General features: G+C 28.0%; 1 protein-coding gene and 1 long non-coding RNA gene across 5 annotated transcripts in view; one reads left to right on the top strand and one right to left on the bottom strand.

Annotated features, from left to right (window-relative positions):
* Window positions 1–22,517, top strand: part of Stol (voltage-dependent calcium channel subunit stolid) — a 54,720-nt gene that overhangs the window by 12,853 nt on the left and 19,350 nt on the right. For 2 of the 4 annotated variants that reach the window (XM_072902396.1, XM_072902399.1), the window contains exons 6-17: window positions 14,610–15,215; window positions 17,286–17,422; window positions 17,590–17,670; window positions 17,869–17,949; window positions 18,265–18,339; window positions 18,621–18,635; window positions 18,793–18,900; window positions 18,979–19,050; window positions 19,242–19,383; window positions 19,519–19,740; window positions 20,680–20,779; window positions 21,365–21,397. In XM_072902396.1, coding sequence (XP_072758497.1) covers window positions 14,610–15,215; window positions 17,286–17,422; window positions 17,590–17,670; window positions 17,869–17,949; window positions 18,265–18,339; window positions 18,621–18,635; window positions 18,793–18,900; window positions 18,979–19,050; window positions 19,242–19,383; window positions 19,519–19,740; window positions 20,680–20,779; window positions 21,365–21,397 — 1,672 coding nt within the window. The remainder of the gene's footprint in view (window positions 1–14,609; window positions 15,216–17,285; window positions 17,423–17,589; window positions 17,671–17,868; window positions 17,950–18,264; window positions 18,340–18,620; window positions 18,636–18,792; window positions 18,901–18,978; window positions 19,051–19,241; window positions 19,384–19,518; window positions 19,741–20,679; window positions 20,780–21,364; window positions 21,398–22,517) is intronic. The other 2 variants (XM_072902397.1, XM_072902398.1) reach the window with 2 other exon arrangements.
* Window positions 4,971–5,888, bottom strand: LOC140671214 (uncharacterized). The gene is made up of 2 exons (XR_012047690.1): window positions 5,477–5,888; window positions 4,971–5,373 (listed from the first exon to the last, which is right to left on the bottom strand). It is a non-coding gene; the product is annotated as an uncharacterized lncRNA (long non-coding RNA).

The raw sequence follows: 22,517 nt of genomic DNA, 5'->3' as shown, positions 1-22,517 counted from the left end.
TCGAAAAGTATTTAATGAAAAAATATTTTATTAAGTGTTTTGAAAAGCTCTCGAGATAAGCTACAAGAATATGCAATAATATATAGGGTGTCCCATTTAAAAAATTAAACATGACGTTCATGTGACCTTCAAATAATTCTTCAAGGTCAAACCAATGGTACCCTCTTATGGCCCCCTCGAAACCATACAACTTTTGTCTGAAACATTTTTCGATATTTCGCTTAGTTTACGAGAAAAATTGACCGTACTGTTTAAAATGGCCTACCCTGTATAAGATCACACAAAAGTGTGGTAACTATTCTATCTAATTTAATTTTTGATAGTTGGTACAAGTCCAATAGAAAATTTAGAATGATTGTAATTAGCAGGATAAATGAATAATTATTCGTTTGTTGTCTACTTGGAGCATATTTGAAAATTAAAGTTTAATTTTCATATAATTATATCTATAATTTTCATATATAATTATATCTATAATTACTATAATTATATCTCGAGTCTTATAAATTAAATTTATGTCTACATAATTTGTTTTATTTAATTAAGTTGAATTAATCCCGTTTGTTATGTGAGATATGTTGTGTTACATTACATGTTATATTTATGAAAGCAAAATAACAATTAGCCGATTACTTACCAGTTGTGCATCTGTAATATTTAGTTTCAATTTATTTATATAACATTAATATAACTGTATTCGTTGAAATTGATATCAAATATTAAGAGCTTCCATAAATACCGATTTACGTTATTATTCTATTTAAATAGCTGTAAATTTTATTCGGTTTTTATTAGTAATCTACCGTCAACGTCAAATTGTGCGCGCACAGATCCTACTCAGTTTCTGCCAATCTAATGCCATGTTAGCAGATCTTGCTCGGTTTTTGCCGCTTTAATTTGCTGTTAGATTCTGTAATTAAGCTTGTTAGCAGATCACAAGCTTAATTCGGACACAATTGATGTCAAATTGCTAGCAACTTTGGACAATGAGTAAATTTTTTAACAATTTTCCACACATAAGATTTATAATAAATATTTATAAATATTTATGAAAATTTATTTTTTTTAAATATTATATAAATATTTTATACATATTTTATAAAAATCTTTATTCGACATATTTTTAAAATATAGATGAAATATTTTATATAATATTTATGATAAGCCAAAAATAAATATTTATAGTAATTATTTTGTAAATATTTCTCAAATATTTTCTAGGATATTTATGGTAAATATTTATGATCTATTCAATCTAAAATCTTAATATTTATAAAATATTTTGATAAATATTTTTAAAATATTTAAATAATTGTTATAAATATTTTGTCTGGGTTGCTGACATATTGTGCACATTTTGTTCACTAGAAGTAGAAATTACGTATGAAACAATTATAAATAAATAAGCAAATAAGCACGAGTAAAAGAGAAGTAAAAAAAATTAATTAAATACCAGATAATATTTAATTTTATTATCTAATATTATCTAATATTATCTAACATAATTTAATATTAATATTAAATTATATTAGACGTTTTGGTTTAACTCATCTTCAGTATTAGGGGAACGTGGGGTAGAACGGCTAACGTAAGCATTGAGCAAGTTTTCAACATATTAAAAAAATAAATCGATCTTTTTTTTACTAAAAATATTCTTTGGAATATTCACTATAAGCAAAAACACAAGTTTATTATAAAATAATAGTCTAAATAGTTTAAATAGACGAGATTATTGATTTAGTAAAACCTACATTTTCGTGATATGCTTTTCATGCGGGGTATAATGGACTACCTCTAAAACTTGTTTATTTCATTAACATTGATGTCTAAAACTTCTTAAAAGTTATATATTATAATATGATATATAGAATATAAGAATATATAGATTTGTATTTTTAAATGATAAGTATGAATTAATAAATAAAAACAATTCTCTTATTGTTATAATAAATATTTTTCTCTTTAAAACATGGAAAAATATCCTTTAATGTAATAATTTTTGGTATTAATTTTGAAAGACAGCATCTATGTATACTCTCTTTCTTTCTCTAGTATAAAAATAAAAAGTACAACATTTTGTGGGCTAATATTTCATTAAGCCTCAAAACGTATTTATTTACTTTTGATCATATAAAAAATTATAATTAATCAATATTTACATAGACATAGTATGAAATTAATAAGAAAAGATCATTTTAAAACATAAATGTATTTACGGTAATAAAAAATAGAATTTTATCATTGTTTATCTTATGTAAATATATCGAAGAATTACAACTTAGTCGCGGAGAGCACAGCAAGTGCATTAAATAATTTATAACAACTTTCAACTAAAAATATTGCGACCACTGATAACAGTACGCAGAAACAGACACCTAATAGCAATAATTGCAACATATTTCATGATATGGTAGCATCTCTGTAAAAAGATATCGATTCTGCACCATTGTACCTCGCGGTGCCGTTCTACCCCACGTTCTCCTACAACAGAAAAAGAAAGAAAAATAATTAAATATTAATAAAAATATTAATAATTAAAATATTACATTAAAAATATAAAATAAAATATTATACAATTAGAAGGTATGTAAATAAAATAACTAAATCAAAAACATTCATTGTAAACTGTAGACTGTAACGTACAAAATATCCTGGAGTATGCCTCGTCTCCGTTATGATATCAAAACACCTTAAGAAAAGCATAAATACGATAGGTTTCCCTAACGATTTTGATCGAAAAAGTAATTCACAGGTAATTCAATATGATTTGCTGTCACAACGTGACAAAAACGCGACGAAAGTATATCACATGGAATATTGAATACTGTCAATGAAAACATAGCAGAATTTGAATATAGCTTGCTGTCACCACAAAAATGGCGGTAAAAATACAGCAGACCCAGTTATATTAACGTAATATATTAAATAAAACTAAAATACTATTATTATTGTATAAAAGTTACTAATAAATATCGGTTACTTGTAATTTCCCTCATAAAGGTAATATGTAAAAGCTGCAGCTACATTGGTCGTATCGTAGCATCGTAAGTCGTAAGTTGTAAGGAAGAACCAATCAGATTTGATTATTCTCTTCACGTTCAACTATGATTAATTTCTTACAGTTTACCATTTACAATACTACGATACGACCAATATAGATTTAGTTTAGGCAGGTTCTACAATAGCTGTCGTAAGTCCGATGGCGGAAGAGTTAACCAATCATAGTTGACTTTAGAGAAGAATACTCGAATACGATTGGTAAACTCTTACGACAGCTATTGTAGCACCAGCCTACATGTAACATATGTTATATAGGGTTATGTTTTAATTTAAAATATAAAAGGACCTGAAGAAAACAAAAAAATTTTTCTCTGGAGATATACCCGCAAACGTTTTGTTTAAGCAGTATTGACATTTAAAGTTATACGAATAAGAATGATAAAGTTATTGTACTGCTAATACGAATTTGTTTCCGTAACTATACGTGTCAATAATATAAAAAACAATACACAATATACCATATCGACATATCACTGAGAAACTTTTTCAGTGACATTTCTCCATTTGTTTGACGCTTTCGTGAAACTAACAGGGGAAGGTATGGAAATGTCCGTCTCCGATTTTGATGAGCTTTGAATATGTTTTAATTTAGGGCAAAATAAGAGACACCTTACACATATTTGTTTTAATTATTTCGACAGTTAAAGGGGTGAACGTCTTTTTGAAAAAAAACGGGTTTTTATATATTTTTAAGCGAAATTGTCAAAACTGTAGAAGATATAAAAAAAATGTTTTAAATAAAAGTTTTACGATTTTAAATGTACTTTATGATAGTGTAATTAAATTTTTTGAAAATTAGGAGGAGAAGGAGATTTAAAAAAAATATGATATTTTCGAAAAATCTAATTACACTGTCACATAATATACAATATTAAAAACCAAAAAACTTTTGAAACTTTTTCCATATCACTTACTGTTACGAGAGTATTCCCGTAGAAATACTGAAAACTGATTTTTTTTCAAAAAGGTGTTTTATTTAATGGTAAAGAACAAATGAAAAATATATGTGTCAAAGTTTAACCTACACTACTACATATTCAAAGTTCATATTCAAAATCAAAAACAATTACTTCCATAGCTTCTCTTGTAAGCATTATTATTAATATAATTATTATGTCTTACATTTATTCTAATGGTGAATATGTTGACATGGTGTTCGTGTACTGTTTTTATAATATTGACATATACAGTTACGGGTTACGGAAACAAGTTTATTAGCAATAACTCTTTATCATTCTTATCTATACCTTTAGATGTTTTTCTTAAACGAACCGTTTACGAGCATACTTATCTTCAGAAGAAATTTTTTCTTTTTGTGAGATCCTAAATTCATATTTTAAGATATTTACCCGGGAAAAAAAGTTGGCCATATATGGACTTTGTCAATATCTGATCATGTCTTACCAAGTATAGTCATATATGATATTATATGATAATTCATATGAAATCATATGATATTATATATGATTTTATTTAATTATCATATTATCATGTATAACTATATTTGGCAAGATATGCCCAGATATTGACAAAATCCATAAATGGCCAATTTTATATGGACTTTTTTTTGCCGGGTAATCTTAAAATACTCTGTATATAGTGACCATAATCACTCATATAAAACAAATGACTTAATTAAAAAATAAAGGGTCTATTTTTTGAAAAAAACATGGAAAATCTAGAATTGTCAGGATTTCTTTTGTACCGGGAAAATCTTATGAAATTATAGGAACTGGAGAAATTTTTAAAAAAATTCTCTTTTGTTTTTATGGTATAAGCAATAGGCAATTCACTAATAAGCCAAATTGTAAATTATGCATTTAAATAAGAAATGACAAAACTCTTCAACGCTCGTAATTCTATTTAAAAATAATCATTAAGAAAAACGGCCAATAATCGAGCAAAATTAAATATATGTTGGAAAAAATTATATAAAATTTATTGTTCTAAATTTTGAAACATATTAAAAGTAAACGTTTCGGCTGTACGCAGCCTTTTTCAATACCATTTTTACCTGTATATAGTGAAACATAACAAACCAAAAGCAAAGCTAGATAGCATGTCCAATGAGTCACATTAATATAAAAATTCTAACGTCAATGTACAAATAAAGATGAACCAATATTACAAATTCAACGCAAAACAAAGTCCACGCGAAACGCAGGTCTCACACAATAATTCTTTAGACAACACGCGACGATCATCATTTTTTCCGTAGGACAATCATTCCTTCTTCGGTAGAGGGCGAGAAACAATAACCGTCCAGTGATAACGAATCATGCGTTTTTTCAAAAAAGCGCGAGGCCGTGATTTCTATGAAAATGAAAAAAGAAAAAAGGAAGAATCTCACTGTAATGATCGCTCAAAACAATGTCGTGTTACAAATGTGAAGCTAAATTAAAGATTTCGAGCTTACTTTTCTTGTCCATAATGACTTTCAAAAAACTTCTCTTCTCACGAAACGTTCTTACAAAGATAAAGAAACAACTCATCTCCAACAAATTCGCAACTAAACTAATAATGCTGATCTAAAGGTCGAGGAACAATCTTTCTGATATTCAGACAAACATCCTGTTTTTCAAAAATATCATCGTCTAACAAACAAGTTTATTATGTGTTTTTTAGTTCCTGTAATATGTCAAAATACAATTCATTTAACAATTCTGTATCTTTATTTGAATTTAATCCGTTATTCTGATCCCTAATGTGTAACATTTCCGAAATAAGTCTCTTGTGATAGTTAGATTCATAATTCAAAATTTTCACATCGTCTCAATTAAATGTATGTTTCTCTTTTAGTATATGTTCCGAAATAACCGAATGTCTGTCTGAACTTAGTTTTATGTTATTAATATGTTCTTTTATGCGTGTCTGTAATTGTCTCTTAGTCTGTCCCACATATGACGCGTTACAACCATTGCAATTTATTTTATATATGACATTTGAATTCGTCATGAAAAGATTCTTGTCTTTTTGACTTTTATAAAGTTATCCAATTTATTCAAACATCGATATCCTATTAGGAATTCTGCTTTTTCAATCTTTGAAACTATCATTTCCGAAAGGTTTTTAACATATGGAACAACAAAAATCTTTTTCATCATCCTGTTATTACAATTATCGGAACAAGTTGTTGGTTCTATTTGGTTGTTTTTGACTAAAATTCTCTTGGAGATGAGGTTGTTGATTCTTCTGTTCATGAATTTGAAGATCATTTCAAGAGGATAACCGTTGCCTAATAATATATTGATTGTTAATATAATGTTCTTTTTATGAAATTGTGGGTGTGACAACAATAAAGCTCTATCAATCATATTGTAAATAATTCCGATTTTTTGGCTGAACGGATGATCGGAAAAGAACGACAATAATCTTCCTGAAAAAGTTTTTTTACGAAACCAATCAATGTAAATAGTATTATTATTAATCTTAATCAACAAATCCAAAAAACTCGAGCAACGGTCAACCTTGCACTCCAATGTGAATTTCAATCTATCATGATAACTATTAAAAGCGCTCACAATTGCCGATACTGAATTCATCGATGCGGCCAACACAATATCGTCAACATATCTGTAATATAACGATGGGTTAAAGTCTAACAAACCCAGTACTGATGTTTTCAAATCCTGCATGACTAAGTCGGCAATTATGGGTGATAATGGAGATCCCATAGGACACCCATAAGTTTATTTGTAAATTTTATTATTAAATGTAAAATATGTCGACGTCAATACAAAATTTACCGCAAACACAAATTCTTCCTGTGGTATGGGTTTTTATGTGATCCCAACGTTTTTTAATACTATTTATCGCAAGATCCAAAGGCACATTTGTAAACAACGAGACTACATCCAAGGAAATCAAAATGTCATTTTCATCAATTTTTTTGCCCGCAAGTATATTATATAAATCATAACTATTGCTCACGTGACTCATTGCAATCGGCACGCTGTTCAATAATATTTTATGTAAGAAACAGGCTAACGAATACAGAGCCGTGTTAATGGACGAGACAATGAGTCTAAATGGAAAGTCTTCTTTATGTATTTTTCGTAAGACCATAGGCTTTCGGTAGTAAAGCGTCATTAGAGTGCAACCAATAATATTCTTTTTTAGAAATCAATTTCTTTTTTAACCAGTTCTTCAATAAGTTATTAAGAGCCCTCTCTATTTTTAAATATGTGTTATTCTGAATACACGCGTAACTGTTTTTATCCTCCAATACCAACTCAATCTTTTTAATATAATCTGATCTATCCAATGCTATTGTGACATTATCTTTATCTGGGAGGCAAAATGATCCGAGTGAAAATGATGCTCGGGTTATCAATGCAAAATTTTTTAGTTGTTTTTAGCATCGCAAACAAATTTTGTTGTATTAGGTCTTTTTTATTATTATTATGTAAAAATTTCCTAAAATGATAAATGGCTGTGTTACGGATAGTCGATAAATTAATCATGTTATTTCTTTTTCCCCTTTCAATATCTTTTATAAATTCATGAATAGCTATTTTTTTATCTTTTTGTGGGAGGCAAAAATTACTTCCTAACTGTAAAAGATTCGAAACACTGGACGGTATATCAACAGTTGACAAATTGATAAACCATTTATTATTGGTTTGTTCTAAAGGATGATTATTACTCATAGAAAAATCTTTCGATTCGATATGTATGTTAAAAAAGGAATCTCCCCCAATTTTTATATTATTACGCGCGCATGATATAGGATGTATCCCATTATTGTCCATAGCGACACAGTATTCTATCGGCCTTATTCTCCTCATATCAAAAGAGGCCTTTTTCCTCAACAACCAATTCAACTTTTTTCCATGAGTATGATGTAATCTTTTATGGTATCTGCTGATAGAACCCATGTGAAAATAAAAAATCTTTTCCCAAATATAACCCGGAATAAACCACGTGAGCGTTTGTGTCAATTTATAAATCTTCCTGTTTGACATTTCAACGAATCTGTTTAGATCGAAAATTTCCAAATTTAGTAATGCCGTTCTGAATTTACACAACAATCTGTCTTTATATTAGACTTGTAATGATGCAAGTTGAATTCAATGTTACAACAATTTATCAGATGCAAAGGAAAGACGTTATGATTTTTACATGCTTTTAAGAAGTTAAGTTTTTCTAATGCCTTTATTCTTGCATAATTCGCGTCAATCCATTGCCTCAAGCAAACAACCATTTAGACTCATTGTCTCGTCCATTAAGGAGTTAAACCACTCTATGGCGTCGAAAAGAAACCTAATTTAAAAATTTTTTCCGGGAAAACAATGACAAATATGAAAAATATGTTTATGGGTCTTTATTGCTTATACATCGAAGTGTGAAAATAAATTTTTATGAGGCAATTAAAAACAAAATGGCGGTTGTGCAGCTGGTTGACGGCAACGCTCGCCGACACGAAGTGCTCCGAGGCCGGAAAAGTTTCTCCTCCAATTTTGAACCTAGAACAAAAATCAAAAGTTTTTTTAGTTTTACATATAAAAAGTTCGAGAAAGACGTACGGAATTTTTTTTATATCACTTTTTGCAAAAATGGTGGACATTTGAAAAAAAATTACAATTTTCGCCTAAAATAATAGGCACTAAATTATTTATAACTAAAGAAATATGCATCATAAAAAAAAATCCGTACGTCTTTCTCTAGATAATGTTGTTTAAAAGGTACAGTAAAAATTTCAAACAAATCGGTAAAGAATTGAGCGAATTATGTTTCCGGCCGGCTCGAAAAAAGTAGTTTTGAGAAAAATGCGTTTTAAGTTTTACTTATGAGAAAATCATAGAAATTTTTGATATACCTTTAATCTGCGATGCCTGCCCCATATAATTGGCCTTCCAAATTGGTATTCTCTTGTTCTTCTTCCTTTCTGGTTGCTGACCACTTAGATGAAACAGATAACTAATACTTTATTATCCTAGCAAGCATTCCAAATGGTAAAAATCGTAGCGCGTCGGGCCGAGTCTTATACCTCCGAGCGCGCAGCAGGTGACTTCGGTCGGGATTAAAATACAGGCACTTATAAAATTCTTTCCATTATAAATGATGTTGTATCTTATTTTTAAGACCCTTAGGCACCTTTTAAGCAAAAAAAAATTTTTTCGATTTTTTGAAAATTCTAGAGTGGTTTAACCCCTTAACACGGCTCTGTATTCGTTAGCCTGTTTCTTACATAAAATATTATTGAACAGCGTGCCGATTGCAATGAGTCACGTGAGCAATAGTTATGATTTATATAATATACTTGCGGGCAAAAAAATTGATGAAAATAACGTTTTGATTTCCTTGGATGTAGTCTCGTCGTTTACAAATGTGCCTTTGGATCTTGCGATAAATAGTATTAAAAAACGTTGGGATCACATAAAAACCCATACCACAGGAATAATTTGTGTTTGCGGTAAATTTTGTATTGACGTCGACATATTTTACATTTAATAATAAAATTTACAAACAAACTTATGGGTGTCCTATGGGATCTCCATTATCACCCATAATTGCCGACTTAGTCATGCAGGATTTGGAAACATCAGTACTGGGTTTGTTAGACTTTAAACCCATCGTTATATTACAGATATGTTGACGATATTGTGTTGGCTGCACCGATGAATTCAGTATCGGCAATTGTGAGCGCTTTTAATAGTTATCATGATAGATTGAAATTCACATTGGAGTGCGAAGTTGACCGTTGCTCGAGTTTTTTGGATTTGTTGATTAAGATTAATAATAATACTATTTACATTGATTGGTTTCGTAAAAAAACTTTTTCAGGAAGATTATTATCGTTCTTTTCCAATCATCCGTTCAGCCAAAAAATCGGAATTATTTACAATATGATTGATAGAGCTTTATTGTTGTCACACCCACAATTTCATAAAAAGAACATTATATTAACAATTAATATATTATTAGGCAATGGTTATCCTCTTGAAATGATCTTCAAATTCGTGAACAGAAGAATCAACAACCTCATCTCCAAGAGAATTTTAGTCAAAAACAACCAAATAGAACCAACAACTTGTTCCGATAATTGTAATGACAGGGTGATGAAAAAGATTTTTGTTGTTCCATATGTTAAAAACTTTTCGGAAATGATAGTTTCAAAGATTGAAAAAGCAGAATTCCTAATAGGATATCGATGTTTGAATAAATTGGATAAATTTATAAAAGTACAAAAAGACAAGAATCTTTTCATGACGAATTCAAATGTACAATAAATAATAAAGTCAGTGCTCTCTTAAATATAAACTATGAAATAGGTTCAAAACGGCAATAGAGAGCAAAAATTAAGTCGTGTTAGACAAGTTAGGTGTTAATTAAACATTCATATAATAATTAAAACGAATTAAGGTGTATTATAAATAGTATCAAAAATGTCAATAAATATTACATATGTCGCACCCTTCAATAATAAATTACTAATAGAGGTATTATATTTCGTATTATCATAACGCAAAACAATCAACGATATCGAAATTACAATTGTTAAGAGAATCTTTATATCGCATTTTCATAACTCTACTCAATCGAAGATATTTAAACGACAAATGTTACAAGATATTACAAATCAATTATATAATTATTAGGAAGCGTACGTTTCGAGCTCAATCTTTGAGTCTTCTTCAGCGCAACTAATTAAAATTACAATTATAAAAATTTTTTTTAGAACAGGAATATTTAATAATGTATTATGAGTATAAATGTAAAACGTCATTGTCATAGTTGTTAGGACCAACTCCGAGAGATGTTTATTGAAGTAACAGACAATCATAGTCAACAATGAAAGAAATCACTGACCTGATAATATTGTGTGTGAATGTCAATGTTCGTTGATATCTGTAAAAGTGGGTGATGTTTTAAATATAATTAATTAGATTATGTATTAATGATCACTGTTCAATAACTATTATGAAGCTCACTCACTCTTTAACAATATTAGTGGCGGTTGGTAACAAATTGTTGACTCGTATACTGTGGAGTTCGCTCGCAATTCAAATGTCATATATAAAATAAATTACAATGGTTATAACGCGTCATATGTGGGACAGACTAAGAGACAATTACAGACACGCATAAAAGAACATATTAATAACATAAAACTAAGTTCAGACAGACATTCGGTTATTTCGGAACATATACTAAAAGAGAAACATACATTTAATTGGGACGATGTGAAAATTTTGAATTATGAATCTAACTATCACAAGAGACTTATTTCGGAAATGTTACACATTAGGGATCAGAATAACGGATTAAATTCAAATAAAGATACAGAATTGTTAAATAAATTGTATTTTGACATATTACAGGAACTAAAAAACACATAATAAACTTGTTTGTTAGACGATGATATTTTTGAAAAGCAGGATGTTTGTCTGAATATCAGAAAGGTTGTTCCCCGAGCTTTAGATCAGCATTATTAGTTTAGTTGCGAATTTGTTGAAGATGAGTTATTTCTCTATCTTTGTAAGAACGTTTCGTGAGAAGAGAAGTTTTTTGAAAGTCATTATGGACAAGAAAAGTAAACTCGAAATCTTTAATTTAGCTTCACATTTGTAACACGACATTGTTTTGAGCGATCATTACAGTGAGATTCTTCCTTTTTTCTTTTTTCTTTTTCATAGAAATCACGGCCTCGCGCTTTTTTGAAAAAACGCATGATTCGTCATCAGTGGACGGTTATTGTTTCTCGCCCTCTACCGAAGAAGGAATGATTGTCCTACGGAAAAAATGATGATCGTCGCGTGTTGTCTAAAGAATTATTGTGTGAGACCTGCGTTTCGCGTGGATTTTGTTTTGCGTTGAATTTGTAATGTTGGTTCATTTTTATTTGTACATTGACGTTAGAATTTTTATATTAATGTGACCCATTGGACATGCTATCTAGCTTTGCTTTTGGTTTCTGTGTTTCACTATATACAGGTAAAAATGGTATTGAAAAAGGCTGCGTACAGCCGAAACGTTTACTTTTAATATGTTTCAAAATTTAGAACAATAAATTTTATATAATTTTTTCCAACATATTTAATTTTGCTCGATTATTGGCCGTTTTTCTTAATGATTATGCATTTAAAATATATTATAAATATATCTATAATATTAGAAATATATATAATATATATTTATATATATATATATATATATATATATATATATATATATATATATTTCTGTTCATATGTATATTTAATGTTTTAGCAAAATATTGAGAATATGTACATATTCTTTATTGCAAATTTTATTAATACAAAAATAATAAAAATATTATGAGAAAACTTTATTAAAGTTATTCATTTTTTCCATACATTTGCACTTGAAACTAAAGTAGCTGTGTTTTCCCTTCATGTAAGTGAAAAGCATTAAAACACAATAAATGCAATAAAAAAACTTATTTTATAAAGTGCATTTAAAAATTTTTTAATTTTATCTGGAATTTTGAATAAAAATTTTCGAAGGTCAAGGAATTTAAGAAAATTATTTTACAACATTTGAATAAATTGCATATTCTTATACTTGGTATCAAGATTTCTCCAATGATTTAATAAAAAAGATGTGATCTTGAAGGGTAATGAGAAATATTATTTATAAAAGATCTTTTAAATTAAATACTTATATTTCTTAATAAATGTCTATATATTCTTTAAAAAATATTATAAAATTAAAATACTAATTGAAATTAAATGCACACTAAATATAATAAAGTTTTTTAAAAATTGATAAGAATAATATTAGGAAAATAATTATATATAAATAAACATTTAAAATAACATTTTATATTACTAAATAGAATATACATATTGAATTAAATATTTTTTTATATCAATAATAATGATCTTCACAAGAAATTTATAGAGTAAAACAAAAAAATAATTTTATACAATATATTTATAACCAAAAATATAACTTTTTACTTTAGTTAGAGTTTTATTTTGTTATATGATTACACATATTGTTTCATTGTATTGCTGAATAGTGCGAAACGTTCAATCTTTTTCAAACATATTGTGTTACGAGCTCAGTAAACTACATAATGTATAAAAATGAAGGGATACTGTATAAGTGCTTTTTATTTGTTAATTGAGCAAGTTACAAACGAGAACTGAACTGGGTTAGAGAGATTTTCTTTCTGCCGGCTATATCAAGCAGATATATCATTAACAGCAAATATTAACCAATGAGGTTCGATATCAGAGGAAATAGTTTTCGGAAGAAGGAGTAAAATTGAAGGAATGCAAAGCTCAAAAAAAGGTAATAGAGATAACGTACGACGCAACGGACTTTAGTCGAGGGTCGGAAGTAGGAAAAAGAGGGTTAGGCAAAAAGTTTATATAAGGTTTAGTTAGGATTTGGGACGAGACATAATTAAGGTTTATAGAGGAAATTGTAAAAATCTAAGATATAGGTTGCGGCGCGTAACAGTTGTCGATACTCGACGAAAAACTATCGCTAATGAAAAATTAAAAAACATTTTAAAGCCTGAAATTTCAGCTTTAAAGTACTTGATAGTTTGTAAAAATTTTAAAATCTTTTTTAGCATTTATATACTATTAACAAAATAAGAAATATAGAAAATTTAAGAGTGCCTAATACTTTTGACCATGGCTGTAGGTTATATTAATGCATATTGATGATATCATTATTTTTTTGACACATCACTAATTTTTAGTCAATTTTTGATGAAAAAGGATGAGTTATTAGATCGTTGAGAATATCTTGATATCAACTATATTAATTATAAGAATCTGAAGAATAAGTAAAAATATATATTTCCCTTATAGAAGATGACCTATTTATGTGATCTTAAAAAAAGAACTTAAAAAAATGAATATGATTATTTTATGTTTCCCTCCTTCCAAAAAAAATGTTTAAAACATTTTTTCTAAAACCCCCAAAAAATCGTTAAGCGTAATAGGTTTCTAAAATGGATCACTTTACATACATACACATAATATATGGAAATTTTGAATAATGCAGTAAAATATTTAATACTGCATTTTCGAGAAAAATTGATTATTTAGATAAAAGTTAGAGAATTTGAAAAGAGAAAAGAAAATGATCAGATAAGCTCACTTTCTGTTGATCTTTGAAGTCATATCAAAGTCACCTTGAAAAGTTTAATCCTACTTTTATCCTTTTATCATTATTATGTAAATTAATGTTAATGTTTAATATTAATATTTATAATATTATATTTAACAACTATCACGAAGAAATAATCCACAGAGAATAGTTATGCTATGATTACAGAGAGAATATGTATTATTACAATTTCCTTTAGTTTGTGTTCGAGTCGAGAGTCGACATTTTAATTTTGTAATAAATAATTTAATACTCAATGAAAACTTCAAGCTTTATTTTCAAATAATATTCAATATATTACGAACATATATATATATATATATATATATATATATATATATATGTATATATATATATATAAATATACAATCGTGAACACGTTCCAAAATTTTTTTGATAAATTGTTTAAGAAAAATTGCGCGAAAATAAATAAGATCGTATTCTATATGTTACAGCGATATCATGGCCGCCGATGGAGGCTACACCCGGGAAGTTCAAATCCTCCTCGCACCATCGAGCTGTTCGTGACGTGTACGACTTTAAGATGTTGAATTGGTTTATCGGGGCGGCGAATAGTCCAAGGGATTTAGCAATATTGATCGATAGTGCGACTTACGCGTCTGATAAAATACGGCGGTTAACGATAACCACAACGAGAGTAATTCTAGACACCTTAGGACCGAACGATTATGTGAATGTATATCGATATGGTGAGAACGCCGAGGAAATCGTACAATGTTTCAAGGACAGCTTGGTGCAGGCATCACCAGAGAATATTCACGAAATGAAAATAGCATTATCTTATGTAAAACATGAGGACCCTGCGACTAACATTTCAGCTGCGCTCAGCACTGCCTTCGAGATCTTGCACAAATATAATCGAACCGGCCAGGGGAGTCAGTGCAATCAGGCCATCATGTTGATCACTTCCGATACTAGCGGCCCGCCTATGGAAGTGATAAAACGTTACAATTGGCCTCACATGCCTGTTCGTATCTTTACTTATCTCATCGGCGGTGATAAAAGTCCTGAGCTCCGAAACATGGCTTGCACCAATAAGGGTACGTTATTCGTTGATAACTTATAAATATATATATATATTTATGAATCCTAAATATCAGGGTTGGGAAGTAACGCGTTACTTGTAACATCGTTACCGTTATAGTTTTTTTTCGGTAACTGTAACGGAAAAAATAACTTCGTTACATTTTTCGATGACGAGTAACGAAATTAACAGTTACTTTTATTCGTTACTTTCCAGACAGCGTATGTTTTTAAAAAATACTTGAAAGACGTCTTATTGTCTTTTAAATATCTTTAAGATGTCTTTCGGCCTTTCTGCGCTGTCTGGGATTTTTTCGAATATGATTAACTATATATTATACTTTTTTTCGAATATAATTTTCAAATAAAGAAACATAGATATTTTTCGTTTCATGCATATACGCGCATTTTATATAGTACAAATAACATATACTATAGATATACTATAGATACATGTGTACATATGCGTGAAATGGAACTTAGGGATTGATACGAGTATTGAACTGCAGTATCACATAGACGCTACTGGAATCTCTTTCTAGTATCTTTTTACTTTGTAAAAAAAACATTTAAGTGGACAGATAATTAAATGATTAGTCAAGAATTTGATATTAAGAAAATTATCGTATCGTGTTAGAATTTTAAAATAAAAAAAATTGAAGAGACGAGAAGAAAGCGATTTTGACCATATTTAAATCTATTGAAAGTAAACTAACAATAAGAAAATTACTTTATTTACATTTACATTATCTATAAGTGTTTAATATAGCTTGTTTACACTTTTCTCAAAAGTTTTTCTTATTTAAAATAATTATTATTATTAAAATTATTACACACTTTATATCAATAGCAATATCACTATCAAAATTATATGATTTTTATTAATTTAATGTAAAATAACATTTAAAAATTTTTATTGTTTAGTGTAAATTTTTAATTTAATTTGATCTTGTATTAAAACAATTTTTATGTAAAGTTTGTATTGTATATAATAAAAAGTAACGAAAATTGTAACGATTCATTATTTTTTGAGTAACGGTAACAGCAACTTTTATAAAGTAACTTTTCCAACTTTGTATATAAGTATATTATAAATATATGTATATTACATATTATATGTATATACAGAGTGTCTTATAACTAATGAGCCAACGCTTGTGAGTGGGTAGAGTACAGTGAACTAAACAAAAAAGTATTAAGTCATTTTGCAATTTTCGCAATAATTATTAAAATATTAATTAAAAACGCTTAGCGAACAATATTATACATATCGACAAGATGTCCGGTAATAATCGCCCCACCTCTCTAGGGCAGATAGAGCAGGTCAAACTGAACATAAAAGTCCTGTATCATTTTGCGATAAGCGTAATAATTATTGAACTATTAATTAAAAATGCTCAGAGCATGCTGAGAGCTATATGTGGCGTGCGCTCATACGCTGAGCGTTTTTAATTAATATTTTAATAATTATTGCAAAAATCGCAAAATGATACAGGACTTTTATGTTCAGTTTGACCTGCTGTATTAGCCCTAAAGAGGTGGGGCGATTATTACCGGACATCTTGTACATATGTATAATATTGTTCGCTAAGCGTTTTTAATTAATATTTTAATAACTATTGCGAAAATCGCAAAATGACTTAATATTTTTTTGTTTAGTTCACTGTACTCACGAGCGTTGGCTCATTAGTTATGAGACACTCTGTATACATATATTATATATATATATATATTATATATATTATATATATATATATATATATATATATATATAATAAATTAATATATATAAATTAATAAATTAATTATATATATATACATATATTATAAATTAATTATGACTACAAGTGACACTATGTCTGTGAATAGATATTAAAACCGTTTAATTGCAAAAATTTATTATAATTGTGAAAATATCTGTTTAAAATATTTATAAAAAAGTTGAAAGAAATTAGGAAAAAGTCCATACAAAGAAATAAAGACTATATAAGAATTAGGAAATAAAATTAATATTTCATTAATGTTTGAGAAAAAGTTGCTGAAAGTTTTTATAAATTCTTTATATTTCAATAATAATCTTTTCATAGGATTTTATGCGAGAATAACAAATATGGACGAAATCCATGATAAAGTCTTCGAGTACGTAAAGGTTCTTGCACGGCCTATGGTACTTTATCAGCATGATCATCCCCTTCACTGGAGTCCTGGTTATATAGGTGGAAAAGTAAGCCATTTAATTCACAATAATAATGACATAAAATTATTATATAATTATGATATAATGTTAATTAATTTATATTTCAGGAAATATTTTTGTAAATATATTAGTCTTTTTGCTATATCACATACGCGATAATCTGACATTCAATAATAATAACGATTGATTTTCAGAGTAGTATGTATGGCAAAGAAAATCGCGGTCAACTAATGACGTCTGTGACGGCTCCAATTTTAGATCGCCGAAATTATACGGTAATTATTTAAAAATAATTAATAAGGTCTTGTTTTAATCTTGTGCGAGTGTTGTTTTAATGTTTTATGCTAAAATAATATTTATTTATTTATTCATATCCTTTACCTTGCGGCTTAAGATGGTTTCCGATTTATATCTTACTTTCACATTATTCTAAAATAATATGTACATATAATAAATGTGAAAAACTTTTCCAGGTAAAAACAGCCAATTTATTGGGTATCGTTGGTACTGACGTACCTGTTGAGGAGATTCAGAAACTCGTGCCGCCTTACAAGGTACAGAATAATGCTTCTTTTATTAATCATTCAATTCCTGTTGCATTAAGCTTGATCAAACTTGATTCTTTTTTTTTTTTTTTAAATTGTAATTTCGGTAAATATCCTGTTTAGGGGAGGATGTCTTTGTCCTTGACATATTTCTTATATTTTTTATTCAAAAATAAAGATAAAGGAGAAATAAGAAAAGTTGAGAAAATTAAAATAAAACAATTGTTTAATAAAAATTAGCTGGAGAAGATTAATGTAATCAATTTTACAAGTAATTTTTTTTGTTGATTATTAATATCTGAATATGCGCTGTTTTAATTGCAGTTAGGAGTTAATGGATATTCGTTTATTGTTGACAATAATGGCAGAGTTCTGTATCATCCTGATTTGCGGCCTCTCGTAAGTATTAATATTATTATACAATAGTAAAAGATAATCAAAATTACTCCAAGAAAAAAAAAATATATATATATATATATAATTTTGCAACTAATAGTAGCTAATTAAATAAATTTTTTCGCAGTATGCATTATTACACATAAATTTTTCAAATAAATCTTTGATTTTAATAATAAAATTATAATTATACAGAATAAATTTCTATTAGTTTTTTTATGTATATATTTCTTGCAAAAATGTAGTATCATGATATTATAATCATATAAATGTTTCATATGTAGCCTGGAAATATAGAAGTAAGTATGAAAGAGTCTTAAATATGTATATGTATATACATAATAATATTATATACATATACATAAAAGTATTATATAATTCTAACGCTATTGGATTATATATATTTTATTTTGAATATCTGAGAGTTTTGAAAACATATATATAAATTTTTTTCAGTACGAGGAAACGCTAAAGCCTACGTATATAAGTGTAGATTTGTCGGAAGTTGAACTCGCAGAATATGATGGCCCTTCAACCCCTCTAAACAATTCTCTCCTACTCGATGTAAGTCCGATGTCTGCGTGTGTTCATTATTTTATTGGTATATATAATAATAAGTAATGTTATTTTTTTTTCTTTTAGTTGAGACGTGACATGATCGATCAAAAAGAAGGAGAAACGGACTTTACAATCAAAATTCATTATGACAATATGGTAAGATATGGAAGATTGATAATTATTAGAGAGTCTTGAATTACGAGCAACTTTGAAATCTTTTCGTAATAATTACTAAAATATTATATATTTATTGTAAAAGCAATTATAAATGTAGTTATATGTGTTTCATAATATATCGTAGAATTTAAAAATTTTTATTTGATTATGCAATATATATTGCTTTGCAGAAGAGAGTTACGATTAGACGGCACAACTATTTTTACAAGCCGATCGAAGGTACTCCATTTTCTTTAGGCCTAGCTTTACCGGAAGGATACGGCATGTTCGAATTGCGTGCCGAGCACGAAATCAAACTCGCTATTATAAACGGTAAACTTTCCACTGTTATTGAACGATATCTGAATAGAATATAAACAGAGATAATAGTTGAAGATGACATTAAAATCTCTATTATTAATTTGATTATTATTTCTATTATTAATGTTATTGTTCTTGTTATTGTAGTAACTGAGTATTTCAAAGGGAGCAACTGGAAAGTGCATCCCGATTGGGTCTACTGCGAATATAATTCAGCTTCCGATAAGTTCTTTTCTTCTCCCGAAGAACGCGTCTTGCACTTTTTAGCACGAACGCGTAAGCCGGGTTGGAAGTGGATGTCCTTGAGAGCAAGGAGTCCTAGCTCGCATCATAAACAAGCGAGCAAGTCTGATAAAGATGCTTATTATTGTAAGTGCTTAATTAATTTAATATCATAATTAAAAAATGATTCGAGAAAATAACATGCTAAACTAACAGACAAACAAAAAATAACGTAATATTGTATATAAAATTTTCTAGGCAGTTTGCATTAAAAAAAAATACATTTTTTTATATATGTAATTTAAATATATATTATTATAAATTTATTTATCAGAAAATTTTAAATTTTAATCAATAGAAAGGTATTAAAAAATTAAATTAAAAATTAATAAAATTTAAATTGTGAGAAAACGATTTTGATTGGTTGGAGTGCGTGACATCACAGTGCAATAGTTTCAAACGTTTGTTTTTTGTATTCTGTATTGCGATATTCGGTCATTCTTGATCTCGAGGTACAAAGAAAAACAATTTATTAGGTGTTTTAATTGTTGTACTTTTATATAAAGGTATAAAACAGATTTTGTACGTGTTACCTTTGCCCATTTTCACAATAACTGGATATTTTAATAAATAAAAATAGTGTGTTGTCACTGTATATATTGGTTAGATTTGAGGAGACGCTATTTCACGCTATTTAGTGCTATTAGCTTCTCCCCAAATGCAGATATTGCACTGTGACGTCACATCGCGTTCGGGAGGACTCGGTCGTTTCCGGATCGTATTCGACAATTTTAAATAATGTAATTTTTATTATTGATTTTCTCGCTTAATTTGCATTAAAAATTACAAAAAAATAATTACATTTAAAACTATATATACTTAAATTATAAAATGCAATTGTTTTTCAAAATCATGCAAACTCCCTGTTAAAACATAAATTGTAAATTCGCGCCTTTTTTTTAAATTTATTTTGCGCCCTGAGTATTATTAATCAATCATGGATAATAAGTATATGAAGTATATGAAGTATGTGAAGTATATAAAGTATATAATGAAGTTCTAATGAATGCGACTGTTACATTTTAGGTGATAAGAAACTAGTGCAATCTCTAGTCTTAGATGCTCTAGTGACAGAGGGATTCGATAAGAGAGAAGCACAAAGAATGCACAAAGAGGAAAATGAAAAGTAAGTTCTCCGTCGGCAGTAAGCAAAAATGCACGTCCGTATATCTTACTCTCACCCATTCACACCACCATTGCAAATTGCGATCAAGCACAGCAATGCACAAGCACGCGGTTTCATTACCACGCACCGTATAATGCCGGTTACTTTTGCAAATTATTCTCAGCTGCCACTGCGCCTTGATTATTATACAGCCCGTCCTGGTTTGCATAATTGTTTTGCACAAGGTGTAGAAATAAACTTAAAAATGCAATATACCTCTAGTGTCAACTAGACGGATAAAGTTTCTGACAATCGCCGAATATTGCTCAGAACTCTTTGTCAAGTCTGTATACATATATACATAAAAAAAAAGTGTTTCATACACATACATACACAATAGGATATCAAAGGTGATAAAAATTGTTCATACGTTATTTTATATATGTATATACATATATAAAAAGAGATCAGTGTGACAAATTATCACTACTACTCGAAGTAATATGCGAAAAATACTTTGAGCAACCGTTCAACATTTCATTTCACAATATTATCTTTTATTGCATATTTTTATTACATTTTATTATTGTGTGTCTCCACCGCTAGCCCTATTGCCATACTGATGGCTCTGCTGCACAGGTAATCCATTATGCACAATTATTTGTCTAACACGTTAAACACGTTTATCAATAATGCACGGTAATACCACTTTTTAATAATCGTTTATTGGTTGAAATGTGTTTATTACTTCTGATGGATAAAAATATAAAATTGCAATTGTTTTTTTAGCAATTTTGTTATAGATGTAATAAATATGTTTTTGTGTATAAAATAAGCGCAAAAAACATATATCAAGTTGTACGCGTTCTGGTGATAATATAGCTTCTGTATATGTATATGTGTGTGTTTGTATACATATATACTTACATACACATATATAAAAGTTATATTATACTAAAACTGATGGTACAATCGAAAAAATTCTAATTCTTTATGAAGAAACATAAGTAAATCACACAAGAAATTAAAAACTTATAATCTATTTAAATATTTTAAAATGTATTAAAAATTTATATATACAATATATTTTGTATATTTCATATAGATTGTGTATAATATAATCAGAGTTGGGAATGTTATTTTATAACAGTACCTTGTTACCATTACTGTTACTTTTGAAAAGTAACTTGTTACCGATTTTGAAGAATAACTCATTATTGTTACTAAAAAACTAACGGATCGTTACTTTATTTATACTACATTTAATACTACATATTAATATTATAATTATATATTAATATATTATATATTAATATATATATATATATTAATATATTATAATATCAAATAATATATATTAATATTTAATACTATATATTAGTAACTTAGTATATTATTATTAATATTAATATAATATTTCATTAAATCTTAATATTAATTTAAGATAAAATACAAAGTTTAAAGTTTATATTTTGTTATAATATTATTAAAATGAGAAGTGTCAGAGGTCTTCAATATAATAAAATAATTAAAGATTAAATGGACCTATTTAATCTTTAATTATTTGATAATATTATTGTATTATATAATATTATTATAATATACTATATTTTATTGTGTGAGAATTAATGTAAACTAGTAGATTGAAATATATAAAGTAACGATAAAAATAACTTCAAATCGTTAGCGAAAAAATGTAACTGCGTTACCGTTACTGTTACAGACGAAAAGTAACAGCGTTACAAGTAACGCGTTATTT

This window comes from Anoplolepis gracilipes, chromosome 11 (assembly GCF_047496725.1).
Source record: "Anoplolepis gracilipes chromosome 11, ASM4749672v1, whole genome shotgun sequence".
NCBI lineage: Eukaryota > Metazoa > Arthropoda > Insecta > Hymenoptera > Formicidae > Anoplolepis > Anoplolepis gracilipes.
Note: the sequence above shows the minus strand (reverse complement) of the source record. Positions and strands in the feature narration are given on the sequence as shown.